The sequence below is a fragment of the Lethenteron reissneri genome, chromosome 39 (genome assembly GCF_015708825.2).
Source record: "Lethenteron reissneri isolate LAM-NWPU_2019-01 chromosome 39, ASM1570882v1, whole genome shotgun sequence".
Classification (NCBI taxonomy): Eukaryota; Metazoa; Chordata; class Hyperoartia; order Petromyzontiformes; family Petromyzontidae; genus Lethenteron; species Lethenteron reissneri.
Window position 1 is genome coordinate 10,174,050 of NC_083817.1, and position 14,402 is coordinate 10,188,451.

At 50.0% G+C, this 14,402-nt stretch overlaps 1 protein-coding gene across 1 annotated transcript in view; it reads right to left on the minus strand.

The window, feature by feature from the left end:
* Positions 1-14,402, minus strand: part of PRKCSH (protein kinase C substrate 80K-H) — a 95,392-nt gene that overhangs the window by 16,435 nt on the left and 64,555 nt on the right. The window contains 2 exon segments of the mRNA XM_061567533.1: positions 4,300-4,374; positions 10,668-10,757. Coding sequence (XP_061423517.1) covers positions 4,300-4,374; positions 10,668-10,757 — 165 coding nt within the window.

The following is a 14,402-nucleotide window of genomic DNA, read 5'->3' on the forward strand; positions in this document are numbered from 1 at the left end:
TCATTTGAGGCCGAGTCGACCTGGGGAAGCCCCATGACACACTAAGATAACTGTTACCTGGCATTGGCCGTAAGTGGGAATCGAACTCCAGCTGTCGGATTCGTAGCGCAGCGCTAACACCATTGCGCCACGACTCCCCACACGTACGAGCACGCATGCGTTCTCAAACACACAGGTAAAAGCATTCGACCTTGGCCACCGGCGAAACGCGGCAAATTAAACCTCGATGCGGGTATGTCACGCAATCGCACGAGCATTCTGCCCCACAACAATCCTGACACACAAACACACGCACGCACACACACGAGCAACAAACACAAACACACGTGCCTAAACAAGAAAGCATTTTAATCAGTGCATATTATCGGTTATGATACATGGATGAGTAAGCATGGGCGCTTGACAAAATAAAATTAAACAAATGCTGAAAAGTGTGAAAACAAACACAGAGTGGAAGCAATTTTTGACTTCCATGGAGAGATGGCGAGAGAAAATACGTGGACCAAGAAACGCATGCAAGTTAGAGTTCCTCGTGTTGTCTTCCATGGTTTTATTTACAATTATGCCGTCAGTCCACGAGATAAAAAAAAATATGTCAATGTTGGAAAACCTCACCGTGAGAAGTGCATGTCCCAATGTTGGAGATTGGCCCATGAAAGTAAATATCAAAGAAACGCATCTGAGAATCCTTCAAGTGATCGTTTTATGCAAAGACTACGGGGTAGAATTTGCACATGTGCCGCTAATTGGTTAAGCAACAGGGCCTGTATTTTTTAAATCGTAGCCCTGGCCTTGAACCAAATTAAGTGCAAAACAAAAAAGGAGAATTACGTGTTCTTTGTGCTATCATTGGTGATCCCGCTGAGACCACCAACTCGTCACACTTGAAGAAGCCCTTTTAATCACAATTCAGTCAGTGTATACAAGTCTGAAATGCTGTGAGTCTCTATGCGAGTCTGTGATCTTATATACGAGTCTGTGGGTTTCTATGTAAATCTGGTTCTATATGAGAGTCTATGCATCATAATGTGAGTCTGTCGTTCTCTATGTGAGTCTGTGGGTCTCTATGTGAGGCTGTGGGTCTCTATGGGAGTCTGTGGGTCTCTATGGGAGTCTGTGGGTGTCTATGTTATCTTTGTGAGTGTATGGGTCTCTATGTGAGTTTGTGGTTCGACATATGAACCTTATAGCGGGACCCCAGTGTCCCATAAGCCCCCGGCTCTCGCATAAACTACGTTGCGACGTCATTTTGTGTCTGTTGAAGGCGAACGATACGGCAATCGATTCCTCTCGACGAGTTATACACGATGCGCTCAAAGTTTTGTTTATGACTACGGCAGTCGTCCTCGCTGCGCTTGGACGACACGACAACAGAACGCTCCGCGACAAGTGGGTTGCGGCGTTTATGTGCGCGATGGGAGTCGCCAAAATAAATAAAATAAATTGCTATTTTGACTTCCATTTATTCGGGACCCCAGGGTCCTGCCATAAGGTTCATATATCTGTGGTTCAATGTGAGTCTCTGTGTGTCTAAGGGAGTATTTGGGTCTCTAGGGGAGTCTGTAGTTATATACATAAATCGTTGGTGACCAGGTTGAAATGACACTTGGTTTGATCACAGATACAACCTTTTAATATTGATTTGAAGCTTTCGTGACTGCAGGAATCCATCGTTATCAGGAGGAACAACCACAGCAGTTTTTCTTGCTGTGGTTGTCCCACCTGATGACGATTGTTTGGGTTGCAATCGAAACGTCGTGATCTATTATTTTTCTACCTACGTGACTTTACCGAAAAAAACAAAGAGTATTTCAACCTTTTCTATAACTATGCCGATGTAGCACTCTGACACAGCCATTAATAATCCTCTCGAGTCACCAAACAACCTCAAGCCATTTAATAAATGTATTTAAACGCAGCTAACCTGTTTCATTATAAATCACAAATTCCACGAAAATTCGTACTTAAATTTTAATATTCATTATTATTCAGATGGCAATAAAAATGTTGGCTACACCATGCAACTTCACCAGCAATTAAGAACCCATGATTCATTCCATTATGCAACTTACTGGCATACGGAAAAACAAAACAGTCTCTTCCTGACCGATGGGGGGGGGTGTGGGAGTCCAATTTAAATTTCAGATTCTCCCACACCGAGGCACAGAGCTATGGAGTAGCGAGTGCGCGCAAGCAGTGCAACTGCACCAGGTGCTAATGGGGCTGGAGAAGACCAAGTGCCGGACTACGCAAGAGGGTGTGGATTTTGGATAGAGGCCCCCCCCCCACCCATTTCACTCCTTGCACCGGAGCCCATGCCGACCACGCTGCGCCACTGTTCCAGGTACCACGAGGTTCAGTTGTATTACTCTTTGGTTTTTTCGGTAAAGTCACGTAGGTAATAAAATAAAATAAATTAAATCACGACGTTTCGGAGGCAACACAAGCTTCCGTCTTCAGGTGGCACCGTCACAGCACAATTACTGTATCAAGTGGAGAGAACTTTAAGAGACACGAGACTATATACAGGTTAAGGGGGGGGGGGAGCCAGGATGGGCCGTGGGGAGGGTTAAGTTAAGCCTCCTTTTGTTATGCTGCAGGGGGCTCGGGGAGGGCGCCGTGTGTAGGCGATGGTAAGTGGTTAACAAAGGGGGGACATCTAAACAAGAGGCAGTATTTAAGCTGACAAATGGGTTGCCTTGCAGTGTACTGCAGTAAACTATAAGGCTGCTAAAATTTACTTGGGTATAACGTGGTTAAAAAATGGGGCTAATCAAGCTGGAAATAGAAAACTGGAAGAAATACGAATGGCTGTACAATTATAAGGCAGCTAAAGATTTGACTTGGTTGATGACATCTTTCCAATGATTGCTCAATTTGAAACCATCCTCTCGGTTGAAGTTGTGTCTATGTTTGTATATCTGGATAGCTTGTATCTGTACATCTGTACATCGCGAGGCTTCGCTTCCAGATGGCTTACAGCTATGCATGATCTTTATCTCAAGCGAAACCTAAGTACATCTTTTGAGACCTACTAAAATGACAAATCTAGTACCTTTGTATTGAAAAGGAAAAAAACATGAATTGTCAATCATGTCCCAGGGGTTCAATAAACGAGGGTCTCAGGCAAAGTTGCGAGAATAACGAAATGTTGTGCAACCTGCCTCGCCGAACGGCACAGTGGCACAGCGACGTGACGCGCGGAACGAGCGTCAATAATGACGACGCTACGTCACGGACACAATGTACGTCTCTGAATCAGCTCAAGCATCACGTCAATCACGTGACTTCTGCGAGGCCACCCCCACTCTCGAGTCCCTCCCCTCCCTTAGCCCCCTGTGCAAACAGACGCCACTCCGTGTAGCAGCAGCGCCGGGTCTCTTCCTCCGTCTCCACAACTTTCCTAATCATTTGGACCAATTTTCACATTTCTTTTCCATGCCTTTCTCCTTACTTCCCATACTTCCTCTTCTCCCATCTGTTGTCTGTTCCTTTTATTCCACGCATCGCATCCTTCCCGTGTTGGTGTGCCATGGATGAAACGCTGACGGTGTTTTACGTACATTCACGATATTGCCGTAACACTTTTTATTTGTATTACTTAGGAATCCTAGTTTTCATCGGCAGCCCCCTAGAATTCGACAAGCCAAAATAAGAGAACTGTTCTCTGCAGCCCTACTCAGCTGCCTTGTTATATTTAATGCACATCATTGACCAGGAGGAGACCATTACATTCGCCGAGTAAAACAAACGACAAAAGGCCTATCTATGTACTCGTATCTGTACGCTTACCTTCAGTAAGGAGATTGCTGGGTGACTTTCGATGACAAACTGACAAGAGTGATTGCCTTCGCTGCTTTGCACAACACACCGACTTACTGGCCTCTGATGGCAGACTGGTATCTCTGATACAGTCTTAGATAAAAGACCCTTAAACCAGGCTCCGAAAGAGCCTTTAGAACAAAGATTAAAATAGCATCCTCTGATGGGGGTTTGCGGAAAATCAGCGCAGAGCAGTTTCGAATGTAAGTTCAGACAGACTGGGGTCTGACTTAGCTTTTAAACAACAAACTGACAAGACTACGCTTTCTTTAACCCTTTGGGCAAAAGACTGCCTTGACCAGCCTCTGATGGGATCTTTAGGATGCAAACACAAGCCAGTCTGATGGGGTCTTTAGGCAGCAGCGATAGACTGAGCCCCTAATGGGCTTCATAGACCCATATCCTCTGAGCAACATTATCTTTAAATGCCATTGTAAGATACATTCCGATGTGCCTAATGGAGGGAGTGTCACTCACCCAAGGCTGGTGTCGCTGCCTCCATTCTTGGGCTTCTGTGTGACTCTGTCAAACGGGCACAGCTTGTAGACATATCTGCAAACACAAGGAGGAATTGCAGCACACAAAAAAACACGCAGAGGGCACTTTCCCCGCGTGCACAAATATATATAAAAAAAATCTTGTTATGTATGAAAAATCCTGCATAGAGCACTTTGCACATGCAGCTGTTTTGGGATTAACACCCCTAAGCCTTGCTCTATGCGGGCTGTTAAACTGAAAAATGTTTAAAAACAAACAGCGTAAAATATACACATATATAGCGCTGCATTTTTTTGTTGGTAATGCCAAAGCTTTTCGCTCAGTCAACAAAACCAATGATATACGGGAGAACAAGAGAAACGTACGAACCGGGGAACAAAAACAAATAATGTATTGTTAAAAATATAAATGGTCTTCGGTAGGACACAGCGTCATGTACGGGGACGTGACGACAGCTAAAATGAAGAGCGTGCCCGGCGGGACGACAATCGTGGAGACGGAGCGATGGGATCGACTCGAGTGCGGCAGTGAGATGGAGCGCAGCATCGCAGGACCACGATGGGATGGATGACGATGGCACAGGGAGGGGCCCTTCACAACTAGCGGTGGATAGATTATGGCCATTGCTCAGCCCTCCACGCGTGGCAATGAACGGTGGTTGGAGACAGCTGCTCCCAAGGACGACGGCAACGGTCGACTTCCCCCACGGTGCAGTACGTGACGTGTAGGCATTGACGAGCACCGCGTCCAGAGGGATGACGATGGGCCGAGTGAGAATCGACTCCAACCCCCCCCCCCCCCCCCCCCCCAGATGCCGACGCCACCGCTGTCGTCGTCCCGACTTCAACTCGAACTCGCGACCTTTGGACCCGCGGGAGGTCAAGCGCTCGAAGCAGATTTCCGAGAGGCCGGATATTGAAATGAATAGCCATCACGCAACCGTTGGATCGGTATCGCTATTCATTAAAGTGGGACAACAAATGGTCTTGCAGCCTTCGGCCAAGATATTCACCAACAGAGTGTGATACAGCCAATTTCAACACATCACGGCCCACGAATCGGCAGCCAATACTAACGCACAGATACAGATCTTTATTTAACCAGGCAAGAGCCCATTAAGATGAACATCTCCTTCGCAAGAGAGACCTGATATTTGTATCGACGTTGCGCTGCTGTCATCCCGTGCTTGGGAGGATGGCTCTGTGGATCACGTGCAGAGATAGCTGAATGCATGTGGGATTCTAAACTGGGAAGGCAGTACAACAAGTGGGTTGCTTAATTGACCACACAGATGTCGAGCCCCAATCCTCCCTCCTATGTGTGAATTTCCCCAGGCACTCCAGTTTACTTCCACATGCCAAACACTTGTTAGAGAACTGGTCGAGTATTCTAATACGAATATAAACGTACAGACAAATTATGTTCATATCCACTGCTGGATGAGTGCCTCCCCATACCGTGGTGGGTTGTTGCTACCCATTTGACCAGACTGCAGCACGTTGGTCAGCGCAGGCCGATGAAGGTGATGGGAGGATGCAAGTGGAGGAAAAGTAGAGTACAACGATATCATGTGCTGCACTGCCCACAACAGCTACATTGCCTATAACACATGCGATGCAGATGGCCACCCACACAAGCACCACACAGGCTCAACCCCACTCTGCTTATGAGATCCGATGAAATCGGGTTCATTCCGGGTGATATGATCATAGGCTCCTAATGCATGACCCTGCTAAGAATGAGTCTTGACACTCTGTGAGGATTTCATGGCTCGAATAAATGAAATTATTTTTATTATTATATTGGATGGATGGGTCGAGATTGACTTCTTTTAAAAATAACAGCACTTATTGCGACTGCAAATTCAGATTCCAAGGTCAAGTCGAAACTTGTCCGTGCACAAAACAAACGGCGGCGGGCAAGTCCCGAGCCGGTGCTGGAAATTCCACATTCTCACGGCAGGAGCCAAGCCGCGCGTAACAAACAGAAAAAAGCACCAACGCCACCCCCGTTGTGCCACGACACCCACAGTGGCTCATGCTCCGTGGGCGATGTTCAATGGAATCCGCACGTCTCGCGAGCGGATCCGCCCACCGCCCTCGCAGAAAGTGCAAATTCACGGAAAAATCCCCCAACGTGCAACAGCGGGGCCCGCCGGGCCATCGACCGCGCAACCAAGTCGAAGCAATCCATCGCACGTAGGGAAAAAAAAAAACGGCGCCGTTTCCTGGCTACAAAAATAAATATATATTGGCATTCACTTACTGGTCGCCAATTCATCCAGCCATACGCAAAGAGGCCCGCCACAAGTCAACAGTCCTCGCATCCTCGACAATAGATACAATAATATTCACAGCTGCAGGTACCGATTACGGCCCTGACGTCTGCTCACATCTCACTTATTCGGAGCGCGCGGCGTTCAATTCCGCCACTGGCGGCAATTCGTTAAGCGCATTATTAGCACAGGCCCCGGCCGCTCGTCGCTGCAAAGTGGCCTCTTATCGTGGGTCTCCTCCTCCCGGTCTCTCCTTCGCCAAGGGCAAATAAGAATTAAACATTTAGCAGGGGATGGATGGTATTGGTGGGGATGGGATGAAGGAGGGGGGGGGAAGTGGGTGGGTGAGTGGGTGGGGTGCACGGCGGGAGCGTGAGAAATGGGGAGGAGACGCTCTGACATGATGGATATTACGCAGGCATCGCTCTGTCGCCCCCATTAGTCAGCAAGCGCGGCGCTCGTCTCGCCGGCCGCGCGCCGATCCGTCTCCCGCGAGTGCCGCCGATTAAACTGTTTCGAGTCGTCCAGTCGTTCCATTCCGGTACAAGGCGGGGGGGGGGGGGGGGGAAACAAGGGGGGGGGGGCACGGCAGGGGGGCGGCAGGGGGGGCGGCAGGGGGGGCAGCAGGGGGGCGGGAGGATTTCCACCCCACCCCCGCCACCCCTGGAAACGAGCGAGAGTGGCTGACAGTGCTGCGCCGGCACAAATTAGCGCTCGCTCGCCGCGTCCACCATGAAATTAGCCCCGACGAGGGTAGCCGGTGACAATGTGAAGGTGGGTGGAGGACATTGCGTGTTTGGTTAGTGATGTGCATGTGCTCAGGAGGATAGAGAGACGCACTGCTTTGGCGAGGGAGGTTTTTTGGCACAATCGGTCGGCCCTTTTTTGTGATCGCCAAAACTATTCCCGTCGTCAATTCGTAAGCGAGTTAAGCCCTCTGCCAGAGCGCGGGTTGATTGTCGCGTGAGGAACATGACTCTCTGTGGGCCGTTCTCTCCCGTCAGGGGAAGAAGGGTTACACACTGCTCTGCGATCGACATGACACCCAAAGCACAATTTGGGGAAAATATTACGTAAAACATTTTTTTGTGATGAAATCTACGTACGCATTTTTTTTTCATGGCCACTCTGTAACCCCCAAAAACCTGAAAGGAAAACTGCTCATTCGTCGACCGTGTTTGCCGCGTGTGTCGAATACTCAACAAGGGAAGCCAAAGGGGGAATTTCAACATCGAAAGTGTTTTCCAGCTCAAGTGCAGACCGGCCCGGCCCGGCGGACGCTCCACATGTCTACGCTCGGGACAAAAGCACATCCGTAAAAGGGCCACTGGGAACTTGTCACAAACCGCCACTTTTACCAAGCGCATGGAGAGGGAGGGGGGGGGGGGATGAGGGACCTGAGTTTGACTCGTCAGCCACATTTCAGACTCGTGTCCTTGTGATTGCTCGTCGAGGACTCCACACACCGTGCCGAACGTCGCACTCGTTGATTCCGCCGGATTCACAGCACAGTGTGCGCCAAGCACATTTGTTAAATGTACCCATTTCTTTCTCTCTCCATTCTGTGTTCAACGACAACCGCCTTTTGCAGGTCACAACATTTCTCTTTCCGCTTCATCCCTTGCATTGCTCCGCTTAAAACAATTCCTTCCCCATTGTCTCGTTTTACAAGATCTTATAACTAAAACAATTAGATTTTTTTTTTACAATTTTTTTTTACTTTACCAGCTACGTAGCTCTTTTTCTAAAGCGACCTGGCCACAAATCATAGCCCAACGAAGTGGCTTATCACGTAGAAATGTATCGCAGCCAAATACTCTAAACGCACGATGTTTATTCTAAATGTGGAGGGAAAAACCGGAGGACCCGGAGAAAAATCCACGCGATCACGGAGACACGCAAACTCCAAATATACAGCAGGCGTTAGGGTCGGGATCGAACCCACGGCCTCCTGCATCAGGCGAGGTAGTTAACATCTTGCCACCGTGGCGCCCCAACAACCTTGCTCAAATGAAGAAACGTGTTATATATTTTCTACTACAACTCTACTGGTGCTGTTTGTCGCTGGCCGATGACGTTTTTGGGCCTTTGCAGCAAACCTGCTGCACATGGGGAGGAGGCGCGGAAAATCCCAGCGCGATGTCAACGCCCTGCCCACCCCCCGTCGTGCCCCACCCCCCCCTCCAACCCCCCAGCCACCACCCTCCTGCTGGCTGGGCAGATGCGACGATTGCTCGGCAGACAGCACCACTCGGCTCTGGCGTCACGCAAAGCCGCGGTCGTATTTCAGACGGGAGACGTGCGTGCTAAGAATCAGTTAGCCCCCCATCCCCCCACCTCACTGCCCCCCCCTAAACGGTGATTAAACTGGGATCGTAGACATGCCAAATTTGACGGTCCCAGGCTGGTCCCCATGGACGACATGAGTAATTTTTAAAAAATATTTTTCGTACGTAATTTGCCATGGACTGTCTGTGAAGGATCACGTGTCTGTGAAGGATGACGTGTCTACGAATCCCTTTGTCCAACATCCACTGCCTGACGAAGAGAGCTCCTCAAGCTGCCGCCATCTCGACGACGCACTTGGGACACGATCCGATTTAAAACACTCCGTGCCGTCAGCCGACGTCCTCTCGGGCACATTGCCTCCAAACGGTCGTCCCTCCATCAGGATTCTTAACCAGAGGCTACCACAACACCGAGGACCGCCATCGCACAGGGTACCCAATCAGTGTCCGACACGCTCGGAGCCAGAAGAATTCACGAGACGTGAACTACATCGCCCCACATACAGGAGGTCGTGGGTTCGATCCCGACCCTGACACCTGTATATTTGGAGTTGGCGTGTCTCTCTCTCCCCGTGGTCAACTTTTAGAATCAACATCACACGTTTAGAGTATTCGGCTGCTATACATTGCCACGTAAGCCACTTCGTTGAGCTATCATTTGTGGCCAGGTCGCATTTGAAAAAGAGCTACATAGCTCAGTGGGCCTTACCTGCTAAAATTAATATAGTTAACTTTGAGTTTAGACTTCAGTACTTCGGACACAATGCCCGGGCCGGGCGCCTCGGTACATCGTGCCGGGGCCCTGCGCGCGCGATCACCGACGGGCAGTTCGCTACGGGATTGGAGACGACCCCGGAGCCAGGCAACGGCCAACGTGCACCGTGCGCACGATGGAGTCCGATCTTCACCACCACCGACTCGGCCTGCGCTCTGCGTGCCGGCGAGCGCAGCGTCTCGTGGGGACCGCTACGCAGAGAGGGGTTCGCGCGCCGTGACGATTGATGATGATGATAGGCTATTATCCCTTCAATTGATGTAACCTGCCCAAGCCCACTTGCTTTACTTAACAGGCAGAATTATGTCTTTAACCTGCATGGTCTCTCATCCCATGCGCTCCCATTTCTGTCTCTCAAAAGTATTCCCCAAGCATGCGAACCTTTCAGATGTATTTTTTGCATTCCCATTTTCTTTGTTAATGTCCATGCATCTGATCCATATGTCATAGCAGGTAGCACACTATCGACTGCCTGCTATGACCAGAACTTGATTTCTCACTCGATATCTTCTGGAACAACGATCGGCTAGATGGCTTGGCATAGGCACTACCACCACAAGGTATGCCTATAAATAACAATTGTACAATACCATACCCAAAATACCTCGAACTCCAAGAACATATTAGTTACATTTGGATGCAATGAGGACGAAATAAGGTGAGATGGATGTGTGTATGCTGAACTTCTTTTGTACTGTACGTAACCAACCGTGCGAGATAAATGAGTTTTAACTTTAGATTTAAAAAATGCTTAGCTCCAGTGGCTTCATAATATCGGAAGGAAGAGCGTTCCAGACGGCCGCAGAAGCGTATCTGAAAGCGCGCGATGCGGTGACCGTCAGGATGCGGCATGCCTAAATATCATTCCCGCAACAGCGTCTCCGGACTGTTCCGGCTGACAATCATCCAAGACGAGAGGAGGAAGACTGCGATTACGATGTTCAGTGTCGCGGAACGATGCTGGCAAGCAACGGTGCGAGAAGGCGCGGCGAAGGGCGACTATACTCACTCGGTGGTGGTCATGTCGAAGCACTTGCCGTACATGTACGCAAACTCGCCATTCGGCCCGAGGTCCAAACCCAGTTCCTTCTCCAAGCTCCTGCAAAGGGACGGGCAGCAATACGCATCAGGCCACAGGTCGAAGTGTCGAAGCCCCACACATCACAACACGGGAACGTGTCCCACACACCTCCGAGCAACACGATGAGCTACGTACGGTGCGAAAGACATTCAACATACATAACAGACCAAAAGAGTAATTCTGTTTTATGTACAGCCCAATGGACAATCTCCTGCTGGAGTAAGGCCACAGGGACCGGTTTCGTGGAAGACAATTTTTTCACAGACCGGGGGTGGGGGGGGTTCATTATTGGGTCTTTCCCCCTTTTCAAAGAAGCTCTCCAGCGACGTTTGTTTTTTACTCATTGTGGCTACTAGGGGTTAGCAGCTTGTGGGCTTATCACAACTGTGACTGTGACAAGTGCGCAGTGCGAGAAAGAGGCGCAGATGGAAGTGGTCAATAATAGAACAATGGGGGTGGGCCACGCGCGGACTCACCACTCTCACCTCCTGCTGCTGTGCGACCCGGTTCCTAACAGGCCATGGACCGGTACCGGTCCGCGGCACGGGGGTTGGGGACCCCTGCTCTAACTAACCCCTTCCGCCCCCACATCGAGTCGGTCATGAAGATTAGTTCTGACCATACTTTACCACGCCGGCCAGTGCACATTGATGAAGTGAGCGCCCATGTCTGGTTCAGTCATCACGTTGTCCGTAAGCCGGGAATCAAACTCAGGTAGTCCGGGTTCATTTTGCCGTGCGCTCACCACTAAAACGCCGCTCCACCCCAACTCATTTTACATTTACAGCCAAACAAGCCATCTCAGTGCGTGACTTTGAGTTAAGAATAGTGACAATTCAACATCCACGAGGGGAGGGCCTATTCTTTCGATAGGACAACCGCTATTAGCTTCGATGGGACCACCCAGCAAGAATGATGGCCTGAGTTGATTTCCAACCAGAATTTAAGCCCGTACAAGGCAAGTCCGGGTGGTATAGCCACAGCGCTGGCATCACATGCCGCAAGTCACGACCGACTCCTGTACCTTAGGCAGCCACTGCACATCTTCTCGCCACTCTTTGTCCCACTTTATTCCCTTTTGCGCCACTCACTTGACCAAATCCAGCCAGGCGGTGCTCCAGTCAACAGTATTCAACTTCACAAACCATAGGTTTCAAGTTCAAACTTTGGTTGGAGATTGACTGAGCCCATTCTAGTCTCTAAGAAGTGAACAGGGCCCATCGTTTGAGGAGGATGGCCAATGCCACCACTGGAATGTGGGATTTCCACTGCTGGCTAAAGGCTGCGAAACGAGGATGAGCTCAACCCACACATTCACTCGAGCAGAGGCACACTTCCACTTGAGTGCATTTGTCCAAACAAAACTCACGCAGACACATTCCCGGGAGGGCAGCCCGATTTAAGATGTGGCACAATCTAAATGTTCAAACCAACAAGGATTCTCGGTGTTTTTGCTCATCTCTTGTTTATTTGTCCACTTCACAGCGGCACATTGGCCGGCGAGCATTCCCCTATCATCTGCCTGCCCACCTGCCCGCCCACCGGGCATGCCAGCTCCGACAGCAACACCTCAACTTTGACGCACTGCCACGTGGGAACCACTGCTGGGGCATCCAGAAGGCACGGGCAACATGGCAATCGCACGGAAACCCTGCGCCATTCAGGGGCAGACGTTCGTCTCACTCCCGGCTGATGTGGCTGCAGCTGCTGCCGCTGCTACAAGTGGACGGGACGAACGCGGACTTACCACCGGGGGAGGGAAACCGCCCGGGCAATGTCGAACACGCTCCGCGGTGTCAGCGGAGTGGCTATCGTGTGGCGTTCAGGAGCGATGGGGTGTATTCGATAAAGACGTTGCGTTTTATATTCATGTTTTGGGTGGGTGCTGTTAACATTACTGTGTCAGATTGCGTGCCCCCTTTTTATTCGAATTGAGAAACTCTTAAGGACATGCACAACAGGTTTGCCGAGCAAAATCAAATTTGTTGGAGGACACAACTGATAAGCAGAGCAGAAAATGTCTATCGACGGAATACCGAAAGCTTAATGGAGATGAAAATTATGAAGTAGCAGCAGACCAATCTTCCTGCAGAAGAAATCAATGCAGATTAACAAATATGACTCATAGATCAGAGCTATGAACACTGACAAAGAAAATGTAACAAAAGTCTGCAGAGTGAGCAGAGGAACATGGGCCTGATGCAACGCTTTGTGTTTCACTGTTAGAGAGGAAAGAGGAACACATGGATCAGAAACATCACATTGCGAGTTGAGGAAAGCAAGTGGGCTTGCGCTGGACACCGGCAGAAGGGACTGCTGATGGAATGGCAGCCAAACGAGAGAACGCGCCTGGGATCAGGACCATCGTGGAGATGGAGCGATGCGATCAGCTGACGTGCAGGAGTGAGATGGATTCTAAACGCAGGATCTTGAGAGACGGCAAAGGAATGCGGATGCCTTAATCCAGAAGTGGATAAATGATGGCTGATGATGACGATGAGGAAGAGTGAAATAATGAGGGCTGCCGTGGCATACGACAGGACGGCGGTGGACGGCAACACTCACGGCCACCTGCCTGTCCCACCAGTGTCGAGGTTCACGTAGCATACCAGGTAACCCTTTTTGTCCGAGTTCACCGAAGCAGAGAGTCAAACACCCTGGGTCCGGTACCGAGTGTTAGGAATTGAAATTGTCGGCAATGAAACGGCTAATATGTTGGTTGAACGGTGCACACTTGCCCATAAATTGGAGTAATGTGCCCGAAAGGTCAATGCAAATGCCTCCACAATTGGTGAACTCATAAAAGCAATCCCCAATTATTCACACAAAGACATCCCAAATGCTGGCTTGCAGACCATAGAGGCAGTGCTGTTAGCGAGCACCTTCCAAGGTCAGCACTGCCCGTGAAGAGGCGGTGTGGATAGCCCCACGCCCTGGCCACCTTTGTCTTCCTAGTGACAATATGTACACACCGTACCAGGTGCGGCCGAGTCAACATAGGCGAGACTGAGGAGGGCAAGTTCAGACACCACGTGTCAATAATGTGGCGCATGGCTGGGAATCGAGCCCAAGGTGGCCGGGACTGTTGCACCGCGCGGCAAACGCCGCACCGACTCTCGCAGGCAAATCCAGTCACAAACGCACACAAAGAAAAACGATCCCCCTTGAGCCAAAGACTGCTGGGACAAGTGGTGTGAGTGAGCACCAATTAACGCACCAGGTACTCATTTAAGGATAAGCCAACCTAGGGGAGGCCTGGCACCAACTCAGATGATCTCTACTAATGTTGGCCGTGGCCAGGAATTGAACTAAGATTTGCCGGGTTCATTACACATTGGGCTAACCACTACGCAACCACTCCACAAATGAGAGCACGCACGCACACACACAGAGGACACTCCCTGGAGAGTCGCAGCGATTGTACCTTTGTGACCTCTACCCTCCACTGACACCCCCGGTGTTTTGGGACACTCCAATCCTGTTTCCCCCCCCGGAATCAATATACACGTGTGCACACATGCGTGTGACATTTTTACTGCAAGGTTCTGAGACGTAAACACAAATGCCGACACACGGGATTTCTGGGAGGTCGCTTTGACAATACTGCGTTTTGTACCCTGACAAGGCCGTGGGCCACATGACCCTAAAAGGGATTCAAACTCA